The following is a 26,698-nucleotide window of genomic DNA, read 5'->3' as shown; positions in this document are numbered from 1 at the left end:
CAGAAACAACAAAAAAAAAAGTGACTTCACCATAAATGTACTACATTGTTTGTTTACTTTTATTGTTTTCATGAAGGATAGAAAAACTTCACTCTAGCTCCTTGTGTATCTTTGTACTACTGGGTGGAGGGTAGATTGGGAAGTCTCTGGGTTTCAGTCTCCTCATCTGTAAAATGGGAATAAAAGGTGAAGCTATTCACAGTGCCCGAAGTGTAGTAATAGGTCAATAGATGTTGCCCTAAAACCAAGGAAGAATGGCCCATCGAGAATCAGGCTGACTCCCCAGCCTCATTTTCCACTATTCCTCTAAGTTGAAAACCCTTTAGATGTTCTGGAATATAAATGTCCCTGGAAACAACAGCTGAAGAGCATAGATCTATCAAGACAACATCCCATTTCTCTTCATGTACCCAGAAAACACACTGTGGCAGGTGGGAGGACCTGGGAGGGCAGGACTGAGACATTAAGAAGAAGGAGAAGCTATTTGGGAATTTTCAGGTTGATCTATGGCACTATGGATTGGAGCCACATGGTGCAGCTATTCGAGCAGTAAGTTTCTCAAGGCTGGTAGCAAATTACACTATCACTTTCTTGTCCCAGCAGCCCTTCATTTTTACCCTTCTCCCACAAGAGAGCTTCCTTTACATAGACATTCTACCCCCAAATCCTCACCTCCAAGATTCTGCACTCTGGAAGGAGAGGGCCATGTGTGTGTCCACTTAGGATGCCTTCATCCTATCACACTGATGGCTTCTCTCTTTCCCCATCCCCACTCAGTCCTCCACCCATCCCTCTATCCATCCATCCATCACTACCCGTCAACCATACTCCAAGCAAATACACGAAAGTGAAAGACATAGTTCTGGCCAAGGGTATTAAACTAACCAATCTTGTTCTTCAGCCAAGCAAATGACAATGAACACATACAGCCCCGCTCCCTGGCTTTCTCCTTGCTCTTTCTCATCTTTGGATGTCACCTCCTCAGAAAGACCTCCCTGACTACCCTGGCTTTCATTAGATTTCCCCTCACTCTGTTCTTCCATCTACAGCACTCGTTACAAGTAATTACACACTTACTGGTTTATGTTTTCCATAAAAAGATTCCACTCATTTGTAAGCTCATTGCAGATAGGCACCATAACTGTTTTGATCACCCCTGATTGTGCTTGGCAATTGATGTTCTTTTGAACCAATCAATTCTCCTTAGCCAAAATCTTTTTTCAGAGTGATATAGGGGAATGAGTGCTAGGCTGGGAGTTAGGATATTTGGGTTCTAGTCCCAGTCCCCAGGACTTGCTACCTGAGTGACCCATTGTAAGTCACTTTGCCTCTCTAAGTCAGTTTCATAAAAGAAGGTTGGATTATGATGCTTAAGAGGGGGAAGGGGTAAAGCAATAAAATGCATGAGTTGGGGAGATACATAAATTGAAATAATATTCACTGTACAATGTAATTGAAATAATATTCACTTACAATTTAATACCAGTAAAAGATTTTCACTAAAGCTTGACAAAAAGCTTTTTGGATAGTGGTGGACAACAGACTAATAAAAACAATAACAAAAATTACCTGGAGGTCATAAGTTTTAAAAGATGGAGAGAATATGGGATTCTAGCCCAAGCATGGTTCTAGATCCATCTCAATGATGGCCAGTGAGATGGAATAAGACAATAGAATAAAAAGTGGTCCAGGGCAGCTTGTATGTTTCTCTTTGCAGAACATGTGTCTGAATCAGGATCAGAGCAGAGCAACATCAATTATGTGCAAGAGAGGGAGAAGGTCAAAAGACAGGTCAATGAATACTGGCAGTGTCTTTGCATACTAGAGACACCCCAGCTGGGCCAGCCGAGGACAAGGCTGGGTCACTGATATCCACAGGAGCCCCCATTCAATGCCAGATTGAACAGGGTGTGGCAGAGAGAGATGAGTAAAGAGCTCAAACTCCACATCCACTGCCTGGGCTCTTTCCTTAGATAGACTGCTTTCTCTCTTCAGCTACAGTTTCCTCATCTGTAAAACCAGGAGAACCACCATCTGCTTCCTGGGTAGGAGCAACTGGGAGAATGAAAGGAAGTCACATATGAACATACTTAGACCAGTCCCCCGCACATAGTAAGTGCTTCACGAGAATTAGTTAACTGTCATTATTATTAAATTTACCTAATCAAAATAAGAAGGTAATAAATCATAAGACTTGTATATTAGTCTATTCTTAAGCTGCTGATAAAGACATACCCAAGACTGGGCAATTTACAAAAGAAAGAGGTTTATTGGACCTACAGTTCCACATGGCTGGGGAGGCCTCACGATCATGGTGGAAGGTGAAAGGCACATCTCACATGGTGGCAGACAAGAGAAGAGATTGTGTGCAGGGAAACTCCCATTTTTAAAACCATCAGATCTTGGGGGACTTATTCACTATCATGACAATAGCATGGGAAAGACCTGCCCCCATGATTCAGTTGTCTCCCACTGGCTCCCTTCCACAACATGTGGGAATTATGGGAGCTACAAGATGAGATTTGGGTGGGGACACAGAGTCAAACCATATCAACTTGCATGAAACTAAAATGCATCATCAAGGCCTACTCAGGAGCATGATTAGAGCTGGGTACTAAACTTAGAAATCTAAGTCCCAAGTCTACTGGCTTCATCTGTGGTCCTCAGCCAACAGACCCAGGCTAGGAGAGCCAGTCTGAGAACAGTGACTCCGGCAAAAGCCCTGGACCTCCTGTGTGTGATTCCTTGGAGTATCTTAATCACACTCCTGAACTTCACAAGGTCTTTTCTCTGCCATGTGTGAAGAGGGACCAATAAACTCATAGAGACCGCTGTTATACATATGTCTCCTTTAAAGCATATACCACTCTACAATTGCTTGGTTAATTAAGCTGCAGGATGTGCCTGTGTTGCTCACCAGTCTTACCGCCAATGCTTCTCCAGACACAGAGTGAACCTCAAATAGTGTGCATTGTTGTTGGATGAGGTGGAAAGAGGTACCTTTCTGATAACATCGCCAAGTTTCAGTAAGAGAGTTTGTGTAAAGCATGCATGTCCATGTAGGCTCCATTTCTTGGTTCTCATCGCATACCAGCTGGGCCCCTAATACCTCAATTTCTTCTGCTTCGAAAAATGAAGGCGTTCCCCCTCCTCCCTAGGCTCCCCATTCTGACTTACGCTAGATAAGCAACTTCAGATTGCTGAACAGCAACACACAACACAGCTGGGTGATAATTCCTGTGTCCTGAAATTCCTGGAAAACTGATGCACAGCAAGCATTCAGAGCACAGACACAGCCCCCACCCCCAGTCCTAGACAGTTGAAGGCAGAAGAAAGGGCAGCAAGCAGGCAACCAGAGCTGAGCCTCAATTTCCTTAAATTATTTTACTGTCTTTCCAAGCATCCCACCCCTGGGCAGAGAGAAAGAAACCACAAGTGAATTAATTACCAGCACTTATATTGCTAGCTGAGCCAAGGCTTCCAGCATCTCCTAAGTGGGCATCTCGCTTTTTCAGCCCACAAAGACCAGAGGTAGGGGAATTTCTTCCCTTGATCCCTAGAGGTGTATGGCTTTGAGCTGAGCTTTAGCACTGGCACCCCCAAGGGTTCTACACCAGACCCTGAGAAAAACTTAGCCAAAGCATTTCACATGGTCTCAAAAAAGTGCAAGGTTCAAATTAGAATACCAATTTGCTGATCTTGGGTAAGTCACTTCATTTCTCTGCATTTGTTTCTTTCAGATCTTTGAGTTCTTGCTCTTATGGGACCCTGATGTTCTAAGAGCCAGAAACTCCATCATGTGCAAAAACATTCAAAACCCTCAGGTTCACCATCACCTGCATATAAGACACAAGTTTCTATTCGCAGGATTTTTTTTTTTTTTTTTTTTTTTTTTGAGGTGGAGTCTCACACTGTAGCACAATCTCGGCTCATTGCAACCTCCACCTCCCGGGTTCAAGTGATTCCCCTGCGTCAGCCTCCCAAGTAGCTGGGATTACAAGCACCCGCCACCAGGCCCAGCTAATTTTTTGTATTTTTAGTAGAGACGGCATTTCACCATGGTGGCCAGGCTGGTCTCGAACTCCTGACCTTGTGATTCTTCCTCCTCAGTCTCCCAAAGTGCTGGGATTACAGGTGTGAGCCACCATGCCCAGCCAGGAATGTTCTTAAATGATCAGACCTCACTACATTGAAGGTAGAAGAAAAACCAAAGTGAATAGTTTTTGAAACTAAATGATGCAATTCTTTATCATTTTATTGTTTTCAAATGCATGCCCCAATTTCAACCAGGTTAAGAAGGTATACTCTTTCACGTATTCACCAGTGAAGAATTTTAAAGCATTTTTTTCGCTCCTAGTTTCCTTCTACATGTCTGGGTATCTGCTGTAGTCTATCTTATGAATTCCTTTCCCCTACCATCCTAAATATTACAGTTCCCAAAGTTTCTGCATCTAGGCTCCTTTTCCTCTAAACAACATTCCTTCCCTGGGCAGCCTTATCCGTGTCCAGGCCTTTCCCACCACAACAACCACCACCCTGACACTTGTGGCAGCCCCCGTCCTCCCCCAGTCAATGCCAATAATTGCCCCCACCTGCCCCTGTACATCTCCCCACAAGAGTCCTATAGGCTCTGAAGGGAAGGCAGGATATGGCCAAATCAAAATCTATTTTTACTTCTCTCTCATCTTCACCCCAAACCTGCTCCTCACAACGGCTTTCCAGTGCTATATTCCTACAACCAGAAGAGCATATTACTGAAGTTCTGTCTTTCTCTTTTCAATTACAATAATGGCTAACATTCACTAAGGGTTTACTATGTGCCAAGCATTGTCCTGAGCACTCTACGTGCACTATCTCATTGAAATCTCATAATAGTCCTAAATGGTACACACTATTATCATCCCCATTTCACAAATGGCAAAATGGAAATACAGAGAAGTGAAATTCTTTGCCCAAATTTGCAGTTTAGTGTGTGACAGGCAATCTGATTCCAAAACTAAAATTAATGCCTGTCTAATTATCAAGTTCCTCTCCTTGACACCTCTGTAATCGGCCCTTCTTCCATCACTACCCACCCCTTAATACAGACTCCTCTCTCACCAAAACCACACAATAGCTTCTATCTAGCTTCTCTGCTCAAGCCTTTCTATCTTAATCCATTGTACAAACTGGTCCTAGAGACATCTTTCTAAAATTCAAATCTGACTGTGTCACAATTCAACCGAAAAAATTCCAATGGTTCCCAGTTGTGGAAAAAATAATGTCCAAAATTCCTACAAAGCAGTTAAGACATTCTCTCCCTAACTCATCCTCTCCTTACCATTCCATTGGCCTCAATTCTTTGGTCCAAGCACATTAACTACCGCAAACAACTGGAAACAGCGTGTTGCTCTCTCATAGAGCTGCCCTGAATGTCCTTTCCTCCCAGTCTCCCAATTAAAGCTTCCAAGCCCTGCCCAAGAATTTGCTCTGCAAAGTTGCCTCCAATCCCTAACTCTCACCCCAAGTGCACATGCGCATACCCACACCCAGGTAGGATAACACGCTCCCTTTTAAGCTGCTTTACAAACATTCTACCTGCTATTACAGAAACTCTGATATGTGCTATACAGCTTCTCAACTAGACTATAAGTCCCTTAAGGGCAGGGGTCACACTGGTACATTACAGACATCCATGCAGTGAATGTCAGATGAATATACTTATTCCAATAAAGAGATGGCCTGTTGCAACAAGCCGATGATTACACATCAAAGATTGCTTTGCAAAAGCTTGGAGATAGTTCAGAGACGTTGCTCTCTTACACAAAATGAAGTTGCCCCAGCAAATGCTCATACCATAGTTTTCATACTAAAAATGATAGCATTAGTAATCCTGAACAGAGTGAGGCCTCTAAAGAAGGAACTGTGACTGGAGTATCTCCCCATGGAGCCCTCGGAGCCACCTGGCAGGTCAATCAAGACCACCACAGGCAGAGGTGAGGAGCCCAACACATACACCACTGGCAGCAGGAATGCCTTAGGTATCACCTGCCCCCGAAAGCTGCAAGCCCTGGGGGTAAGGGATTGCTACAGGCAGTCATGAGTAACTATAACCAATTAAAGAGAGATAAAGGTAGATTTGAGTGTTGATCAGTGGCCTCCCACTCTCTCTGAACAAATTCCCCACGAGAAAGAAAAATTTACTACGCTCTCACAACAGATGCATATTTACTTATTTAAAAACTTGCATATGAGTTATCAATGCATTGTTAACTTATGTATGTTGGATGGATGCAGGTTCCCAGGAATATGAGCTCAATATCATCTGTTGAACAAATTAATCAATGAAGTCAGACCCTGCATCCCCAAAAAATGGTCTTGGCCTGTGCCCTATTTGGAGGCCACTAATCTAGAGAATAATCTTCCTCATCCCCTGAAAGGGGATGCATGATGTGCATGATCAAATATGAGGGTGGGCCTGGCTACCAAGACCCCAAAACCACAGAGTCCTTGGATTGAAGGCATGCACATGCTGGCACATGCTCCTGACAGCTTCACAAAAGCACCTGCTGTGCCCCTTTTGGGAAAAGAGCTTGCCAAAGCTGTGTGTTCTGTGGTCCAACACCTCTAACCATCAGAGAATTCTTCCTCTGTGGCTCAGATTCCTTCGGCTTTCCCACCAGTGTATCATCATCCTCCTTTGCATGGCAGCACTTCCGATATCTGAGGATAATTATCCTGTCTCTAGTGAGCTCCATCTTCCCCAGGGAATGCACATGAGCAAGTGGGGCCTCTCCATCTCCCGTGACAACAATGTGCCTACCTCAAACAGCCATTCCACTGCACTGACACAGTCCCAGGCTGGCTACTGCCTATAATTGTTATAGGAAATCATTGGTTTGTAAACAAACCAAAAAAAGTCTTTCTAGTTCATCCTCAACTAGATCAAACCAAGTGTAATGTGTATGTGCTTGACACAGATTCAACAAAATCTGTCCCACAACAAAACTGACGCTTTTCCCATAAAAGAAAGAAGGTGTTTCCAACAGTGGCCAGTGTGGCCCGATTGGACCTGCCTTCACTGATTAATTTATTCAACAGATATTCTTGAGTTTATATTCCTGGGAACCGCCTCCATCCACCACACATTAGGGAGCACATACACACACATATATGAACACAGACACATATGTACACGTACAAAACACGCATACACACACAATGTGATTAAGGCAACAAACATTTATTGGGTACCTGCTTTTTGTCAGAGACATGAAATTTAGCACACAAGCCTGTAAGTGCATTAACTAAGGGAAACAGAGTCCCCCGCCCTTGGCTTCATGTATCACAGTTCCCAAAGAGAATACCTCCTCACATACTCCTGCCACAGCAATCAGGAAACCCAGTTGAGCAATCGCAACTTGCATTAAGGATAGAAAAGCCAAAGGGAGCCAAGAGACACATTAAAATGTAGCCACTGGTTATATATTCTACACAAGGAAAAAATAGCCCCAATCTGCGTTAACACAAGGCTGAAAACTCAACATCAGGATGAGCAAATAGCAAAGTTTCCACAGCAACTGAAACTCAACCATTCTCTGCCCACGTGGCAATGACCACATGATGGTGTGAGGTGGTCACGCCCACTTCCCAGCACACGTGTGTGGTCCGAGGCCTGGCTGCACAATGAGACCACAGACGAGTTGGTGACTCTCGCTACATTTCAGTTCTTGGACTCAAAATGATGTCTGTGGGCTTTGCTCTTAAAAGTAAACTATTTTAAACCACAAAATGATGAGATGAGTTCCTTTTTTTTTTTTTTTCTGCTACTGTTTCAGGAAAATGACTGTCAATGGGGAGATGGCTGGCGGCCAAGACTAGCCTCATCCCCTTTAGGGTGCAGGAGTGAATTTGCTTGGCAGGTTTCCAGTCTATGCCAATGTGAGAGCAAGATCTTCCAGCCCTGCCTAAGCCCTTTCCCTGGGAGACTTCTGCCCAACAATGCCAAAAACATGAGATACCCAGAGCAACCTGGCAGAGTAGGAAGCATTTTCACAAAGGGCATATTCTTCCAAGGCCTGTCTCCAGGAGCAGGTACTCAATACTGCTTCATGTCATGTCCTTATCTTCTAAAAAAATGAAGAAAAAAAATACTGCTAGGACTTTTAGTGAAATCTTCATTTCTGTTGGCGTGCCTGACTCTGGCTACCAGGATGGGCTTGTTAGGCAAGTCTAATCCCATCCCCTTTTCATCTTCTCCATTGTATTCCAGAACTTCACATCTTTTTGTTTTATTTTGTTTTTTGAGACGGAGTCTCACACTGTCACCTGGGCTGGAGTGCAGTGGCACGATCTCGGCTCACTGCAACCTCCACCTCCCAGGTGCAAGCGATTATCCTACTTCAGCCTCCCTAGTAGCTGGGATTACAGGCACCTGCCACCACACCCAGCTAATTTTTGTATTTTTAGTAGAGACTGGGTTTCACCATGTTGGCCAGGATGGTCTCGATCTCCCAACCTCGTGATCCGCCTGCCTCGGCCTCTCAAAGTGCTAGGATTACAGGCATGAGCCACTGCACCCAGCCCCCATCTTTTCATTGCAGAGAAATTCAGGATTTCCAGGAAGCTCCTTGGAAATTCAGAGATGCTAAAAATCTATTTGGGTATGGGGGAAGATGGGACATCACAGAGGGATAAAATGAGGCACTGACAAGAGTCAGAGATGGGGCTAACCACGAATCTTTCACAGTGCAAGCTCCCCAGAACCAAAATGACTGGAGTATGAGTCACCTGCTTACATCAAATCTCTTCCTACATCAAGCCCTCCCACATTGTTTCAGATTAATCACAAGCAGTTAATTCTAAATAACTCAGTGGTATGTGTACTGCTAGCACCATATTAGAGAATCCCTTATGAATTAATTTTACTTTGGCACAAGGGTTAATTCCTGCAAAGCATCATTCAGAACTGTTAGGATCAACCCACCCATCCTCTTCACCCACATGGCCCATTGCAAAGGTCAGATTACTTTAAATAGAATGAGGACCACTGAGAAAGTGGCTGGGGTTGATATAAAGAAGAGCTCCCTGATACTCAGAATTGAGAGGTACATCAGGCTGCCTTGAAAAGCACCAAGCTCCCATTATTGCAGTTGGCTAGGAGGTTTTTTTTGTGGGAGGCGGGGGGCTGGGGGGGCAAGGGGAGGCTCATTTTACACAGTACAGAGGAGGATGAGAAATTAGTAGTTAGATCCAATGACTTTTGAAGTCCCCTTTAAACTTATTATCCCATGATTGGTTTTTTTCTGACATGGGTCTCACTCTGTTACCCAGGCTAGAGTACAGTGGTGTGATCTCAGCTCACTGCAGCCTCAATCTCCTGGGTTCACGCAATCCTCCCACCTCAGCTTCCCAAGTAGCTGGCACCACAGGCATGCACCACCTTGCCTGGCTAATTTTTCAATTATTTGTACAGATGATGTCTCGCCACATTGCCCAGGCAGGCCTCAAACTCCTGGGCTCAAGCAATCCTCCATCATCAGCCTCCCAAAGTACTGGGATTGTAGGCGTGGGCCACAGCATCCAGACTCCCATGATACCTTATAATGTACCTTGGTTTCCAGTGCATTACCTAGGGCAAAGTCACAGCTAGAAAGCAATATATTATACTAAATGTCTTAGCATCCTCTAAGAGGGTCACACGATCCACACTTCATTCCTCACAGACTTCTCCTGCAACACCAGAATCTCCCCAAATTTCAGTGTGTTTCCTTAAAATAAGCAGTGAGTCAAATTACACCATGTGATTGTACAACACCTCTGTCTAAACTCCAGCCTTGTCTTTTCTGGCCCAGACAGAGCAAATAGACTGTGGGAGGATTTGTCTTTCAAGGATTCCACAGGTCAGAGCTCAGCACCCTCCAAGCCCAGTCTTTCCCATTCTCTTAACTCTCAAGGTTAACCATGCAAGATACAGGGCCCTGTCTGGAGAGAAAAGAAGCCTGAGAGAACGAGGAGGAAGGAGGAAACTGAGTGTCTGGTAACCTCCCAGCCTGTCCAGCGCTTTCTCCATGATGTGGATCACAAAGAAGTGATCTCAGCTTTGCTTTCCAGCATATCCCTCCTCACAAGTGGGGTACTCCTTTCTATTTGAAAGCAACTTATTAAGTAAATGAGCTGTACACACTCTCACTGTACTTCTATTCTCCAGGAGCTGCAGGCAACGCATTTCCAATTATACCTGGAGGAGAGACTGCAGAATTGCCTGAAATGTACTACTTGCTAGAGTGGAGACACCAGTCCTATATTACCAACAACCAACCACAGGGCTGTTGGGACTCTGTCTTCTAAGGACATCACACGGGCAAATAGAACAACTTCAGGAGAACCAAACTGGCAGATCAGAGGCAAAAGCATCAGGAGAGGATCGGATGAATAGAGTCTCATCAAGAAACTTAAAGGAAAACTCCCCAGAGTCATTTTCTTAGCTACAAAGACACTGTACTTAAATTAGACTCTCAGTAAAACCAAAAGGATCCTACATGCATTTCACAGCTAGAAAACTTGAGCCGGGAGCTTCACATTGCCTACAGTTCTTGTCCCTCCCTCTCTTTCATCTTTACCTTCTTTATGCCCTTGCATACCTTTGCACGGTGCACTGTTTTTCCCCCAAAAAGCCAAAGGGTTCACAATTTCTAGGACTAGATACAAAGTAAGTTTTGCCAAAGAGTGCAACTGGGTAGTTTCTCTGGATGACTATGAAGTCAGCTTGCTTTTAAAAGCTACTGGTACCTGTTCCAGGATTCAAAAAGAAAAAAGAAACAACTTTGGAAGATACATTATTTAGGAACACTGTAGCCACAGTCAAGATTTGAGAGCAGATACAGACATGACACATTTAAAGGGAGCCCCGTATTGCTTTTAAATAGGTCACTCAAAGACATCAATTTCTGGAGAACAGCAGCAATAATGACAACCCACTGGCTGTGCAGTTCCCAAATAGACCAGGGAGACAGGCCTGCAGAGCCACACTTTGTCCTTCTCCTCTGCCAGCCACAGCCTGACACCTGCAACACAGTTCCCAGCGTACGCCCCACTCCCTCTTACCTTGTGAGCCACAGCAAATTAAACCTCCCAACTTCAGCAGGGAAAAAACCCGCAGGAGGATGACTAGAGTGATTCCTCTGTCCAAATACCACCTTGTTCCTCTAAATCTCCAGCAAATATTTCCAAACATTTCCTCCCTTTACCCAGTGGATATCCTAGGCATCTCCTCTTCCCACCACACCTTCCCAAATGACACTCCTGTATTCCCTGCACCCTCCTGTACTCCCTAGTTCTGATTCGTCCACCTATGGTGGTTATGAAGTGGAAAATGTGTCTGTGATGAATGGTCACTGGTTAGAAGAAAAAAAGAAAATCACACATACACCCAGAGCAACATTGCTGTCACCGGACAGCAACAAGTCATGTTAACAAAGGGGGATCCACAGAGGTGGGACCTGGTGCTTTTGATATTTGGGACTCCTTAAGAAAAGAAATTGCAAATACGAAAATAGGTGTGGGGACTTAGAAGGGACCCATGCAACTGAGAATGTATGAAAGGCTTCGTTTTGTGGCAAATCCGCCTCTGTAATCATCTCCCCTTCTCACACACACAAAGGAAAAGACAAGAAGAAACACAGAGAAAGATTGGTTTTATTATGTGAGGAGAGAAGCTGAAGGCAGGAAAGCTAGGAGGAGTTTGACAGAGGAATCCAGGAACTCCAACTCTCACCACCAACCCTGAGTGAGGTAATGGGCATTGCCTGGTACCTGGGAAACCAAAGGTAAGTCTGAAGAGGTCATCCCGTCCAGTGAAGCTCCGGTGTGGTGTATCTGTGCTCCAACTACCTCCAGACCCTTGGGTCCAATCCCAGTCACTTCACTAAAACCAGAGTCTTGAGGCTGGGAATTGAATACTGTACTCATATTCATTCATTTTCATTTTCTTTCCTATTTTCCTTCTTTCTCTCTCTCTGGCTAGAAGGAACAAGGCCCCTGGGACAGACCAAGCTGATAGCCTCCTGCACCAGGAACTTGACATTTTGCTTATCATCCGCATCCACAGAGGCAATGCTCCATCTCACAACAGAGACACAGGCCATTTGTGTTCATGAAGGGAGCCCACAGGCAGAGGTAAAATGCCACATTGGGGGTCTGGGCTCTCAGGTCCTAGAGATGGCTGCCCAACAGGCAGCATCCACACTTGCCCTCATACCCTTGTACCCACAACAAGTTCAGGGTCTGGGTCTCCTCATCTATTCAGTGGGATGCTAAGGCCTGCCCTACCTGCCTCACTGGGTGGCTGCTGAGGCCAGAATACCATACGTTTGCAGGCAGAGCCCTGAATCCGATCCTGCAGTCACAACCATTGTCAGCAGCCCCGTGGTCTTGGGCAGGAGCAAATGGCAATGAAATTGGATTCTGTACACTTCCAAAATTCCCCTCCTTTTATCTCTACCACCTTTCAGACTGGGATAAGGGAAACTGGTGGAGGCAAGGGTCGCTCAAAAGAAAGCATCAAATCTCCTGTGAAACCAAATTGATGTGCAGTTTGTTCTTACACAGGCCAGGAGACCAACAGCCCAGAGTCAGAACTTGCTCTTTCCTGCAGTGTAGGCAGATAACTTCAAGTTTTATCTCATTTAATCCTCTCAACAAGTCCACGATGTATGATTTCTTTATGATTCCTATTTCACTGTGAGTCAAGATAGCATGGTGGTTGACAGTGTAGGCTCTGAAGCCAGACTGCCTAGACACAAATCGCACCTCTGCCTCTTAATACCTGCATGATCTTGGGTAAGTTATTTAAACTCTTGCCCCCCAGTTTCCTTATCCAAAAAAATGAGAATCATAATAGCATGTCAAGAGTGGTTGTGAGGGTTTCAAGAGCTAGTGAATGAAAAGCACCTAAGACAGTGTGGGCCCTGGAGCCAGTGCTCTGTGATTATTAGCTATTATTATTACTAAAGAAGATACTGAAGCTTCAAAAACCTTCTCCAGAGCTATATAACATGTAAACAGACAAGCTCAAATTTAAGTCTGGATCATTTTCCCTCCAGCAACCATACCCTTATCCACTATGCTAAACGTGGTTCAAGTTCCAAATTTCTCAGTTCCTCAGTTTCCTCATCTGTAAAATGGAGCTAATGATATTAACTTCATAGGAGTTTTGTGAGGAACAGATGAGCCAATGAATACAAAAAGCACCTAGAATGTCAGGTGCAGGGTGGTATTTAATAAGAGCAATGGTAATAATATCATTATTATTTTGTGTAAGGAAGGGCACTCGACCTTTGGAGTCCTGCCCTAAAGCCTCCCTTACTCCAGCTCTGCCTCTGGGGCCTCGCTGTGATGGACCCACACTGTGGAGCCAGTGACTACAAGTAAAGGGGGTGATGTTAGTCCCTTCACCCAAGTGCAACCTGCAACCCCACCCCACCTCATCTGCCCTGTGAAGGAGAAAGAGGACCCAGCTGAAGGACAGCTGCCTCAGAAACTGGAAACCATCTTTCTGGAGCAGGCTGCAAAGGGAGATAGGGGTCTTGAAAATAATTAGCCCCCAGCATTGGGCCTGCGGTATCTCATTACCAAATGCAAATGCAAGTTCACGTGCTACTCTGAGGCTCCTGGCAAAATGCCTGCCTGACCCTCAGCCTTGCTGAATTTGGACCAAAGCATTATCCACTGCCCACCCTCTTTGCAGCCTGCAGCTGGTGTGCAGTGTCTGCAAAAGGAGAAGGCTGCTTTCACCTCATTGAAGGGGGAACATGGAAGAAGGGTCTTATTTCGTTAAAGGAGGCAGAGATGTTGGAGGGGGGGAGATTTTAAAAAACTGCTTTTCCCTCAGCAGTTAAAAGAGGGATAATTGAAGCAAGTGGCAGGCGGCTGTTCTGCCGTTTAGCATACAGTATACCCAGGAAATCTCACTTGGTAATCAGGAGGAAAGGAGGAAAAAGGAGCAATCAGACCCCTATTCAGGCTCCGTTTAGTGACAGCCCCTGCTGGCTGGGCTGGTGGAGAGGCAGGCTGGTCCCATGGAAAGCCTGAATGCTGGGTGGGGAATGAAGTCTCAGAAGCAGCAGTCCCTCCTTTGTGTACATTTTAAGGCCTTGTTTCTGTTCTCTCCTCCCCAAACCAGGGAAGACTTAGAAAGGAGTAATCCTTTACTCTCCGATTACGCACCACTTCCCTGCAGTCCACCGCCCCTCCTCAAAGCCATTCAGAGTTGACACAGATTAGGAACAATGCCATGTTATAATTCAAGCAGCATGTGCACTGTGGAGAGGAAGAGGAAACTCGGTTCTCACACAAGTGCCCAAGCCAGGAGGATCCAACTGAGGCAACCACTGGTCCTTGCACTACAGTATCTCATGTCTCTGGATCTCAGCAAATGCTCAGGAACAAACAGCCTCCTCTTGGTATATGCCATTCCATCCTAGTCCTGGCTTTGAGAGATGGGGCAAGAGTCATAAATTCTCAATAAAAAAAAAAGGTAATTGAAATTCACTTTCAGGAAGGCATATGAAGGCCACACAGTGGTGTTGAGCCATCAATCAAACTGACCTGAGTAGGATCTGAGTTTCAGACAGTGGGAGGGAGCGGGGACAGTCACTACTGAGGACCACACAACAGTGTGCATATAACAAGGCTGTGGTCCCTATCACCAACACCCACCACGACACTTCACTAGAGAATTCCAATACTTGAAAACGTAACAGTTTAGTCTCGAGACAAACCACTTCTGGTCTGGGCACCCACTCAAGTCTGCAGGACAAGACAGAAGACAAGTAATCAACTTTTTCTTCATTGGTATACTAAAACCTTATCCCTCTACTGAATCAACCTTATCCCTCTACTGAATCAATATAAAATGTTTTGGCATGAGTGATATATGGCATAGGTAGATTTGGGAGTAGAGATCCACCTATGAAAGCTTCTCCATTGTTCCCTGGCTCCACTCAACCTGCCACAGGCTGACTTCATACTAAATGAACTCTTCAGAGACACTGGTCCTGAAATTTATACACCTTAGCACTGAATCAATTCTTCACAACCATAAGGTTGTCAAGTAATTCAATACATGCACATTCATAACCAAGAATGTTTGAAAAATAAACAAGTTTAAACTCATTTCAAGGTGCTGACAAATTCTCAATGACCCGTGAGGGGACCACTCTCTAGAGGGAGCTGAGGATACCTCTTCATTAGCCACTGAGCTTCAAGGCTGCCCATAACAGGACAGGCTGAGCTAAAAAAAAGCCAGATGAAAATGCCATACCATAGCTCCACTATATTCCAAACCAGATATACATCATTTTAAAATCACCACTGAAAAGGTAAGACTAAATGTCAACATGAACAAGTCTAGTTGACCACCAAAGCATTTTATTTATAGACATAACACCCAGATGTAAAAATCTAGGGCCTCTTCTCTGTCCATCATTCTCCACAATGTTCAATGTGACTATTATTTGAAATAAAGCTTTCCCAAGTAAGCTGTGTGGAATTCAGTCTGCAGCCAGAGCTAATAGTCTTTCACCAAATGAAAGAGAAGATACTGTGTCTATTACCTCATACTCATAGGTCCAAACTCTCCCAAAGCAACTACCTCCTGTGTCTTCTGGGTCTTACCTAGGGAATATACCCAATGGGGAACCAAAATAGCCCAAAGCACATAAAAGAGATGGGCCTGCACATTCTTCCTGAGGTGCAGCATGATGACATTTTAGAGCCAACAAGGCATAGAGAGCCAGACAAGCCAAGCAAACAGCAACACCGCAGGTGGGCTAGGAGCTAATGGACCACAGAAGGCGACTCCAGTGAGCTGACCACATCCATCTGAACCTGCAGAGGCCCTCACAGCTCTCCCTGCTCTTTGAACTGCTAAAGCATGAAGTACAAAACGGACCTTTCATGCCAGGTGCAAACCCTAACACCATCAAATAGCAGGGCCTAGCCTGCAAATTGAGACAAGAGGTGCTTGGTGCACATTCTGCCTGCTGGGCTTAAGCCCTCTGGAGTCAGTGCTGTGACATGGACAATTCAGCAGAGGTTGGGTGGGGAGAATGGATGCATTTCTCTCTAACCACTTCACCACATTATCTTTGGAAAAATGGGCAGACATTATCTTGTTTTGTGTAGATCTCTTTGACACTTAGCAGCTGCTGTGATTTCCTTTCCCTTCACATTTTACAGGTGAGTTTTTCCTGCGTACTTTCTAAAAATTAACTATGTGTGGAGGCAACGGTTATTTTCTAATAGTCTGCGATCCATTTTTGTGATTGATTAGGCATGATGACGATTACCAGGATCAACAGGCTCCAAGTAATCAACAGGAGATTCTGTTACCTCCTGCGACATCCTCTCTCACCTCAACCTTTGCACTGCTGTGTTCCAAGCCAGCCAAGTGTTACTATTATGGCAGTTTATTTACTCTATTTCTGTACCGGGAGAATAAATGAGTTAGGCTGTGTGTTTGCCTTCTACAGATAGGGGTATCAGTCCATAGCCAGGAGATGATCTGAACCTTGTAGGAAAAAAAAAAAACAATTATTAAAATATACATATTGCATTTAGCTATTAAAAACCAACGGCACACAATCTGCTCTGAAGAAATTCCACTGGGAACTGGAACACACACAAAATATAAAAAGAAAAAGAAGAGAAAAGCAAATTGTATACATATACAGTATAGAGATTTTTTTTTCCTGCAGAAAAGTGCTGATCCAAACCTGCCCCAAGGAAATGAGTTCTTTTTAAACACAAAAATGCAATCAGGGATAATCAGCAAGTTAACAACATACTTGCAAACACCCTGGTCCCTAGAAAGGAAGAATGCCAGCTTTCAATACAAGTTTTGAGAACAGAACAGATCCTTTGGGCGAAAAAGAAAACAAGTGATCATGTCAGCGTCTTCAGGCAGAACTTTCTCCAAAGCCAAGAAGCTCTGGAACAGCAGTCAGCTCCAGAAGGCACCTGCTTGTGAGAAGCACTTCAATAACCACATTCCCAAAATGGTTTGTAGACTGGGGTTGCCTCTTCCCCACCCCTTCTCCCAGTGGGTTCAGTGGAGGAAAAACAGAAGCCAAATAAGGACAGTATAGATGCCTGGCATCTCCGGCTCTGACAGCCCACCCACAGGAAGAGAGAAAGATGTGATGCCTAACCCATTAAAAGAAAGGAGTGGAGACCCAGGCAGCTCCTGCAATAGCCCATGCATGACAAGACCTCTGACGTGTTCTAGTCTCCAGTAGGTACCGCCTGGGAAATAAATTTTCTTTTAATTTTTTTAAATATTCTTAAATAGCCACTGATAGCTAAAGTTCACATCGAGCACAACCTGCTTTAGGGGTTGGGATGTTCTGGAAACACTTAAGGAACACCTGCAGTTTTTAATTACAAATCCCAAGGTAGCAGGGCCTTACCTGAATGAAGAGATCTTGGGAGTCAGTGGCAAGGCACTCACCTGGCCACACCCACCTGGCACCACCCACCTGGCACCAGCCATCTGGCCTCCCTTGATCTTGTACTTGTTAGTTCTTAACTTTGATTGTGCATTGGAATTATGTGGAGAGCTTTAAAAATGTACAGATGCTTGGATCCCATGCCAAGAGATTCTGATTTAATTAGCCTGGGGTGTGGTCTGGAGCTTAAATTCCCCCAAGACAATCCTAACATGCAGCTAAGTTGAGAACCACTGTTCTGCCCTATACCTCACATCACCTCCACAAAGAGACTAGTAGGGGATGGCAACATAAAACCCGTCTAAGAGAATCCAGGGCTTAACCCAAAAAGGATAGGAAGAAATGTGACTTCCTTGCCTACTGTGACCCTAACCTCTCAACATACATACCTGTATGGTCCGTTCTCAGCTTCTCCAGCAGTTCCTGCTACCCAAATCTAAGCTGTGAGTGAGTCTAGGAATCCAGGAATCTGGATTTTAAGTATTTGTCGAATGAAAGTTTGAGCCACCTCTCTTAGATCTAATCCCAAACAGTCAGGATTTGTTGAGCAAGGGAAGGCAGCCTAAGCCTTTGTGCCTCCCTGCTTCTCCCTGGGAAGTCACAGTTGAACCTGGGAGGTTCTCCAGATACGCTGTATACTCTCAGCTCCCTTGGAGGCTTGGCTGAACAAGGCTGTAGTCAATCTCTGTTCCTCTTTGCAATGTTCTCAGTACATGGAGAGGATGGGAAAGGGAACCACATCTAAAGAGGTACCTCATGTGAGAAATCCTCATTGACAAAACAAAGAGGCAAGAAGGGCCTGGCCCAGATGCCTCATCCACCTTTCAGACACCTCCTGGAGGGCTGGGAGGTGGGGCGGGCCACAAAGGAACTGGGTTCATTTTTCTTTACACAGGCATTCTTTATGTGAGGGATGATTAAGAGGAAGTGATGAGGAGTTTCCCAACTATCCCTAAGGGTCCAAACCTCAAGGGGTCAGGATGGACACAGGTAGAAATTTGGCAATTTCTGTTTTTGTTTTTGTTTTTTCTTTTTTGAGACAGTCTCACTCTGTCACCCAGGCTGGAGTGCAGTGGTGAAATCTCAGCTCACTGCAACCCCCAGCTCCCAGGTTAGAGCCATTATCCTGCCTCAGCCTTGCGAGTAGCTGTGACTACAGGCGTGTGCCACAATGCCCAGCTAATTTTTGTATTTTTAGTAGAGACAGGGTTTCACCATGTTGGCCAGGCTGGTCTCCAGCTCCTGACCTCAAGTGATCTGCCCACTTCGGCCTCCCAAAGTGTTAGGATTACAGGTGTGAGCCACCTTGCCTAGCCGAAATTTGCCAGTTTCTATCTGATTTCTTGCCCTGGGTTGACTGTGATAAACGGTGCTGCAGTGAGGGGCAAGCTGGGACAGACCCTACTTCATCTAACCCTCTGAGTAGGGTACAGAGCCCAGGGTTCAGGGGCCAGGATTCTCCTCCTGCTGAGATCTGACAGATTCGATTCTCCATTGAGAGTAGGCAAAGGATTTCCACTGCCTCCTCAGGGCAAGGGGCCCAGTGATCTAACATGAAGCTAAAGATGTGCATCCATATAGAACTGGTTTCTATCAGGAGCCCCAGCCTCAGCTATCCCGTGGGTGGGTCTCTAGCAAGAAAGGGAGAGGGTCTTACCTTCTGAGCAGAGCTTGCCACCATAGCCAGTGGTAGAACAGTCACAGGTGGGGTGGCCGTCCAAGAGAAAGCAGATCCCACCATTTTCACAGGGACGCTCACCACAGGGTCCCTCGGCATCCAACTGGACACCCTGGCTCCCTAGAAGCCGAGGCTCCGAGTTTCCATACTTGAGATCCAGAATTAATCCCTTGAAGCCGGGCATGGCCTGTACTCCATCAAGGGTCAGGGCAGAAGGTCGTATGTCAGCAGGGACTCCACCAAGGAACAAGTCACTGACCACATCCATGTAGGGCCGCTGGGGCTGCAGCTCCCCAGACTGGCCCTCGCCGTCAAGCATCAGCACCGTGCGCAGGCGGTCGCGGCTCACCATCAGGAAGTGCCAGCTGCTGTCATTCACCTGCTTGTTGGACAGCACAGCAGTCTCAGCACAGTCCATGCTGAAGCGGAGCTGAACGCGGCCATCCACCAGGGAGAGGCATAGGAAGTCGCAGACGCCGCCATCATCCAGGTAGAGGAGCAGACCCGTGGAGACGTTGGTCTTGAACTGGAAACTCAGGTCGCTGCGTGTGCTGGCATCCCAGCGGAGGTAGCGGGCCCACTGGTTGGGGAGGCCCATGAACTCAAGGCCCAGGCAGAGCCCCAGCAGAGACCCCAGCAGGATGCTGACCTTCAGAGTGAAGAAAACTGAGTGGAGTGTGGAACTCATTGTGGCTGCTGGACAGAGCCCAGAGGAGCAGACAGGCCAGGGAACAGCCCAGAGAGGATCTCTCCCTTTGGCAATAGAAGTGGGAGAGGAAGACAAGACGGAGATGGGGGGACAGAAAGCACACAGGACGAAGGCAGCACACACACAGATCCTGAGATGGTGGAGAGGGAGGAAAGTGTACAAGACAGTCCCAGAGGGGCACACAAGCAAGAAACTGAATAAAGGCAGTAGAAAAAGATAGGACCAGCAGAAGAGGAGGAAAATCAGGTGGGAAAGTGAGGGACTGGAGTAAAGAGGAAAGCGTCTTTCTCCAAGAAAAGATCTCAGCTATCCATGTGGATCCGGAGGCCTTGACTCAAGGAGGAGAAGGTGCAGGAGAGTAGGAAGAAGTCTTTAGCGATGCACTCCTCCCAACGGACCCCCAAATGCACTAGCCAGGGAGGCCAGGGACAGGGCCGGACTGCTGTGATGGAGGAGGAGTGAGTGGTGAGGTGAGCCAGGTGACAGGTAGAAACAGGCCAAGGACCAGTCCTAAAGTTCTACCTCCTAGCAGCAGCAGGCTGTGGGGAGGGGGGCAGCTAGAAGCCCAATGCTCAGACAGAGCAGGGCCCAGGGCAGAGCGCAAGCAGACTCAGGCTTCATGGTGCGGCCAGAGGCAGTGCTGCCCATAACTTGCCTCCCAGGACTCCAGAGAAAAGACCTGTGGGAAGAAGGGGAGGGAGAAGGAGAGGAAGATTAGGGCCATATATCAGGAAAACATTGCATCCTATTTCACAAGTATTGATGGAATGCTGACTTCGAGCCAAGCTATTCTAGTGATTGCTACAGCGCTTAGTGCTTCAAACAGGAGGGAGGCCCTGGGTTCTTCCAGAGCCACTATAAGACCCGAGCCCAGGTCCTAATGATGCACTCAGGTTTTCCATATGTAAAAATAATGAAAATCCCCAAAGCCGTATCAGCACATTATTACAATATTCACATCACAAGGTCACATTGCCAAAATGTATTTTTAAGATAAGTGCTAACATTTTATGTATTCAAATGCTCACACCTGATTTTTACTTATTTACCTATTAAAAGCATGCAAATGACATTAAATTTTTTTCTAGATTTTTCCTTTTCAATTTGACAACTCACTGTAGGAAGCCTAAGGCAGAGTGCTACCCCTAAATTTGTGAAAGAAATGTTTATAAAAATCAGTGAAAATAAACTGGAAGGTGAGTAATGAGTAAAATAATCCTCCTCTCTTACTGAATATTGAGAGAAGGGTTCTTTTACTCCGTCAAAAAAAAAAAAAAAAAAAAAAAAAAAAAAAAAAAAAAAAAGGCTGAGTTTGAATCCTAGCTCCTGTATGTGGCACTCTGAGAAAATTTCTTAATCTATTTGAGCTTCTATTTCCTCATTTGTAAAGTAGAGAATATAATAGCCTCTTCCCAAGATTGAAGAGAGGAATCAATCCTAGCATAAGACTTTTTTTGGTTTTTGTTTTTGTTTTTGTTTTTTTTGAGACAGAGTCTCGCTCTTTTGCCCAGGCTAGAATGCAGTGGCATGAGCTTGGCTTACTGCAACCTCCACCTCTTCAATTCTTCTGCCTCAGCCTCCCAAGTAGCTGGAATTACAGGCATGTGCCACAACGCACAGCTAATTTTTGTATTTTTAGTAGAGACGGAGTTTCATCATGTTGCCCAGGCTGGTCTTGAACTTCTGATCTGCTCACTTAGGCCTCCCAAAGTTCTGGGATTACAGGCATGAGCCACTGCCACCGGCCACATGAGGCTTTATACATAGTAGGTGACCAACAAATCCTAGGTTTCTTCCTTTATTTTTGAAGTGGGAAGGGACAGGAGGAGGGGTTATTTGTGTATGTCTGTGTATATGTGGATGTATGTATGGCTATAGAGTGAGCAATGTGTAAAAACAAAAATACTAAAAAAGATTATGAAAACTGCAGAATGGATGACAACTGAATAGTTAAGAAATTCCTAGAGTGATAATGGATAGTTCCGAATGACCTAGAGTATTTTACATGTATTTTATGATTATTCAGAAACAGTTAGAAATGTACCAGCATGCAGTTTGGTTTCTGAGGGCAGACTCTGGCCCACCTAACTGAGTTCTCTGTTCAGATCAAACAGTGAGTGTGATTTCTAGGAGCTGTGCAGGTTGCTTATTACCTGACACATTTGATAATTCACCATGGTCTCCATCAGAACATTGCTATCCACTATTTTTATGACAACCACATCAGCAAAGCTAGTTATTACCCCTTCTTTGAAGAGGAAGCTGCTGTTCCTTAACCAGGAACAAACACCTATTCCCAAGGAACAAACCCACCCAACCAACAAGAGGCTGATTAAATCCATCATAAGGAAAGCCTTTGTTCTATAAAAGCCTTTGTCCAAGCAATGTTCCCTAAAGTGTGGTACAGGTGCTGTGCCAAACTTCCATAGATTCTGACAGGGAAGGTACCAGGTTCAAGAGGCAGAAGAAGAATCCCAGAGCCAGCAAATGAGACATGGAGTTTTATTGGGAGCTTACATCCAGAGGAGAGTCCAGTGGTGGAGAGCCGGGTAGGAGAGCTGCAACTGCTTGCAAAAGCATGCAGTTTACACAGCATATTTACTTAGCACCCTCCCCATAACAGTCCCTATCTGGCAACCTTCATTTACCCTAGAACAAAGGGCCTTGATCCTCTGTATAGCCAGTGTTCCATGGGACCGGCCAGGGGCTCATATATTGCTCATAGAGAAGGAACAAATCTTCTGGTTGGCCACTCCCAGGTTCCCTAGTTTGGGACATATATTCAAGTGCATCTGCCATGCAGGGTCATTCTCAGGGTATGCTCAAGTTATTGTTATCAAGTCCTTTTACCACACACACAGGTACCCCCAGTGGTTCAAGGGATGCTCAGCTGAGACATGGACACAGGAGTGTGCTGGTGCCAACTCACAAAGGCTTGTGAGAGCCAACTGCTAAAACTTCAAAAACTTTGACCTGGTTGGCATGACTTTGGTAGCATGAAATAAACAGGCAAGGAGTATCTACATCCCAGAAAAAAAGGCAAATACCACAAAGAGTCTTTGAGAAGGTGAAATTTAAGTAAAGACCTAAGGCTAGGCACGGTGGCTTACGCCTGTAATCCCAGCACTTTGGGAGACCAAGGCGGGTGGATCACCTGAGGTCAGGAGTTCAAGACCAGCCTGGTCAACATGGCAAAACCCCGTCTCTACTAAAAATACAAAAATTAGTCCTGGTGGCAGGACCCTGTGATCCCAACTACTCATGAGGCTGAGGCAGGGAGAACTGCTGGAACCCAGGAGGCAGAGTTTGCAGTAAACCAAGATCGTGCCACTGTACTCCATCCACTTGTTCCAACAGAACAAGACTCTGTCTCAAAAGAAAAGAAAAGAAAGAAAAAAGAAAAGACTTGAAAGAGTGTGAGTGAACCAGCCATGTAAGTACCTGGAAAGAATGTTTCAGAAGCAATAGTCAATGCAAAAGAACTGAGGCTGGAGTAAGCTGGTATATTTGAAAAACAGCAGGAGGTGGCTGCTGTTGGAGTGGAGTGAGTGGACAACATGAAGTCAGACGTGGATAACAGGAGGTTAGGACATGAAATGTGACTCAATTTCTAAGAATATGACCCTTGTATGAGGTGAGGTATGCCAACCAAGTCAAAGGGCAACATCTCAATGAAAAAAGAAAACCCTTCAATTCAACTGTTTATTGAGCTCCAATTCATTCCAGGCACTACCGGATCAAAGCAGAATAAAGACACCAATCTCACCCTCCAGGGCATCGCAAACTAGTGAGGGACAAGTTTACTTCAGAGACAGTAAAGCATGGCAATTAAGAGCCCAGGCTCTGGAACCAGATTGCTTATGGGGGACTCCCTGGAGGCAATGACTGCTTTAACACAGTGCCTGCCACAGGGCCTCATCATGGAGCTGGAGTTTGGGAAGCACTTATAGACAGAATGAACAGTAAAAGCAGAAGTGGAAAAGCATCCCTGTGGATTATTTGACTTCTGTTCCATGCAGTGGCCTCCATACAACCCAACTTTACACAAAGACGGCAATCCTGAGCCCCCATGCCTCTCTGGATGCCAACCTCACATGACCCCAATGAGCAAGGCAGCACATGCTTAATGACCTGGGGAAACCCATGAATGAAAAACTGTGCTGCCCAGAAACATTCCCTTGTGGGGGAAGATCATGGGCACTTACCTAGCCTGCTTTGTTGGGGCCACATACCCCTTCCAGGCTGAGCCTCTCCATTCATTCAGTCCCTTGTCCTTCCCCTCCAGCCCAGACCAGCACTGGAGATACCACCGTTCCCTGCCCTGCATCGTGGGGGATCAAAAAGGCTGACTGAGGAAACCCAAGCTTTCTTTCCCACAGGCAGAATCCAGTTTCAGAAGTGATAACATCAGAAGTGGGCTTATGTAGACTTAACCCTTGATGGTCTATCCACATTCTTTCCTACAGCCCTTCCATTTTATTCTGGTTTTGGACATTCATGCTGCCTCTGGGAAATTGCCAAAATGGCCAAAAGCTAGAGATGCCCTTACACTAAATATCGCAGGCCTCCAACTGCTGCCAACGTTTATGCTTCAGCCTTCTTTGGCCCTCTGGTAGGGCATGCCAGACTCAAGAAATGGCAAAACAGGAGCCAGGGAGCCCTCTTCACCTGACCAGACAACTTCCACCCTCTGTTGAGCCATAGGAGAATGCAGGCAGCCACACACACAGGTGGTTTGCCCCAGAGCCTGCATGCAGGGCCCGGGCTGGTGCAGAAGCTCAGAACACTTGTCTGTTGTGTGGGAATCAAGCAAGAGAGGGAAAGTGAGTGACATTATCTAATTGCCAGCTAATTTACATAATTATCGAACGGCACACTTTTTATGTGGGGTTAACATCTTTGCAAATGTCTCATAAGCCGGCTGCTTAGGAGGCGGCAGGGTGGTGCGGTGGGGGGCCTCACACAACCCTGACATGTGGGCTATTTGCCACAAGGGTGGCTCAGAAGATCTGGCTGCCATTTGCCCTCCCCATCCCTCCTCCCAATTTCATTGCTCCCTTTTCCAACTGCTTGGAGCTTTAGCTGAGCTTGAGACAGACTCAAGGAAGTCGGACTGTGTCTAGAAGTGGATTTTATTTAGGAAGTCATGATGATGACTGACCTTCTGCCCAGCCTTTGTGGGCATCCCATAGTCCCCAGGCGGGGCTTACCAGGTTTTCTTCCAGAAGCTTCTTATGACCTGCCCTCACCAGAACTGGAAAATCTCTCCAATGGCTCTCTGGTGGTTTTGCCCCATGTTCCCTGCACCCCTCACCCCACTTTGCAGGTAAAAGATTTTCACCACCAAACTTGCTCTGCGTCATTCAAGGTAAGGTTCATCCCAATCCCAAATCGTATGATCTCAGTTTAGTCAACTGGGGCATTCCAATCTCCTGGCCACAATGATTAGTTTCAAGATGGGTCTCTCACCCAGACTGGAAGTTGAATTTGAGTTAATGCCGGGACTTTCATTGGAATTATTGTGAAAAGGATCCTCTCTCTCTTCTTACCACATCATCAAATTATTAGAGTGAAGCTCAAACTTGACAGATACCATCATTACTGGTGGAGTATGATCCATCTCCACCATTGGAGAGGATTTTGTCTAATAATGAAAACAACAAAGAACAAATCAGAGCCAAGAAATAGATACAAAGACATTTCTAGTGATGTTGTTTTAACACCTAGATCAGCCAGACCTGAAGCCCAATGAATCCTGTGACTTCCATTACATGAACCAAAACTTTTTTCCCTTTAGCAAGTTTGAGTTGGGTTGTGACCAAGAGTCCTGACTCATACACTCCTAATACTGAACCATAAAAAAAAAACTCTTGTCACTGACAAACTAGCAGAAGCTTCCATCTCATATGGCCACCTACACCCAGAAGGACTCCCTGTAACCTAAGCCTTGTGTCTTACCCACCTTCGCCATCAATGCTCTCCACACCCATTCGCCCATGCACTTGAACAAAGGCAAAGGATACGGGCATGTTCCTTCTCTCCTTGTGTGTTTTGGAGGTGGACAGAGGCTTGTTCTTATACAAGAACCTCAGAAATGTGCTCCCTCAACTAAACTATACCTCTCCAGACACCACACCATTAGGGCAACCTCACATAGTCAGCACTATCTACCTTAATACAACAGTAAAGACTCTACTGCAGGTAGTGAGGGAGGTTAAGTCATGATTTCTCTCAAAGATACAAAAGTAGTTCAGAGTAGTGAGAAAGAACATGGGCTTTGGAGGCAGGCAGAGCTGAATTTAAACCCAGAGTCTCGTTTCTATAGCTACTGAACCTTGGGCAACTCTCTTGAGTCTTTGTTCATCAAAAAAAAAAAAAAAAAAAAAAGAGGGGGGGGGAATAATACCTATCTCATAGGGCAGTTTTGAACTTTATTAAATTTAAAAATCTATAAAAATGTAACTACTTTTGGAAAATTATGCTGGCAGTGTCTATTAAAGCTGAACATTTTTACCCGAGGACTCCACAATTATCCTTTTAGGTATATACCAACAGAAATGCTTACAAATGTCCAACTGAAAATATGCATGAGAATGTTCATGGTAGCACTATTTATAATAGCCAAAACCTAGAAAATCACCCAATGTCTATCTGCAGTAGAGTGGATAACTTGTAGTCTATTCATGCAAAATACTATACAGCTTTGAGAATGATTGCTCTTCATCTCCAGACAGAAGCATGGATGAATCTCACATACACAACATTGAGCAAAGTAAGATACAGAAGAACACAAACTGTATGTGCTTCATTTATGTAAATCATAAA

At 45.4% G+C, this 26,698-nt stretch overlaps 1 protein-coding gene across 16 annotated transcripts in view; it reads right to left on the bottom strand.

The window, feature by feature from the left end:
- NRXN3 (neurexin 3) overlaps positions 1 to 26,698 on the bottom strand; it is a 1,700,445-nt gene that overhangs the window by 1,603,221 nt on the left and 70,526 nt on the right. For all 16 annotated transcript variants that reach the window (XR_012091017.1, XM_073011214.1, XM_073011222.1 and 13 more), the window contains exon 2: positions 19,144 to 20,552. Coding sequence is in view for 15 of the 16 variants with exons in the window: in XM_073011214.1 (XP_072867315.1) it covers positions 19,144 to 19,852 (709 nt within the window). In the remaining variant the exon portion in view is untranslated. The remainder of the gene's footprint in view (positions 1 to 19,143; positions 20,553 to 26,698) is intronic.

This window comes from Chlorocebus sabaeus, chromosome 24 (assembly GCF_047675955.1).
Source record: "Chlorocebus sabaeus isolate Y175 chromosome 24, mChlSab1.0.hap1, whole genome shotgun sequence".
NCBI classification, from domain to species: Eukaryota; Metazoa; Chordata; class Mammalia; order Primates; family Cercopithecidae; genus Chlorocebus; species Chlorocebus sabaeus.
Note: the sequence above shows the minus strand (reverse complement) of the source record. Positions and strands in the feature narration are given on the sequence as shown.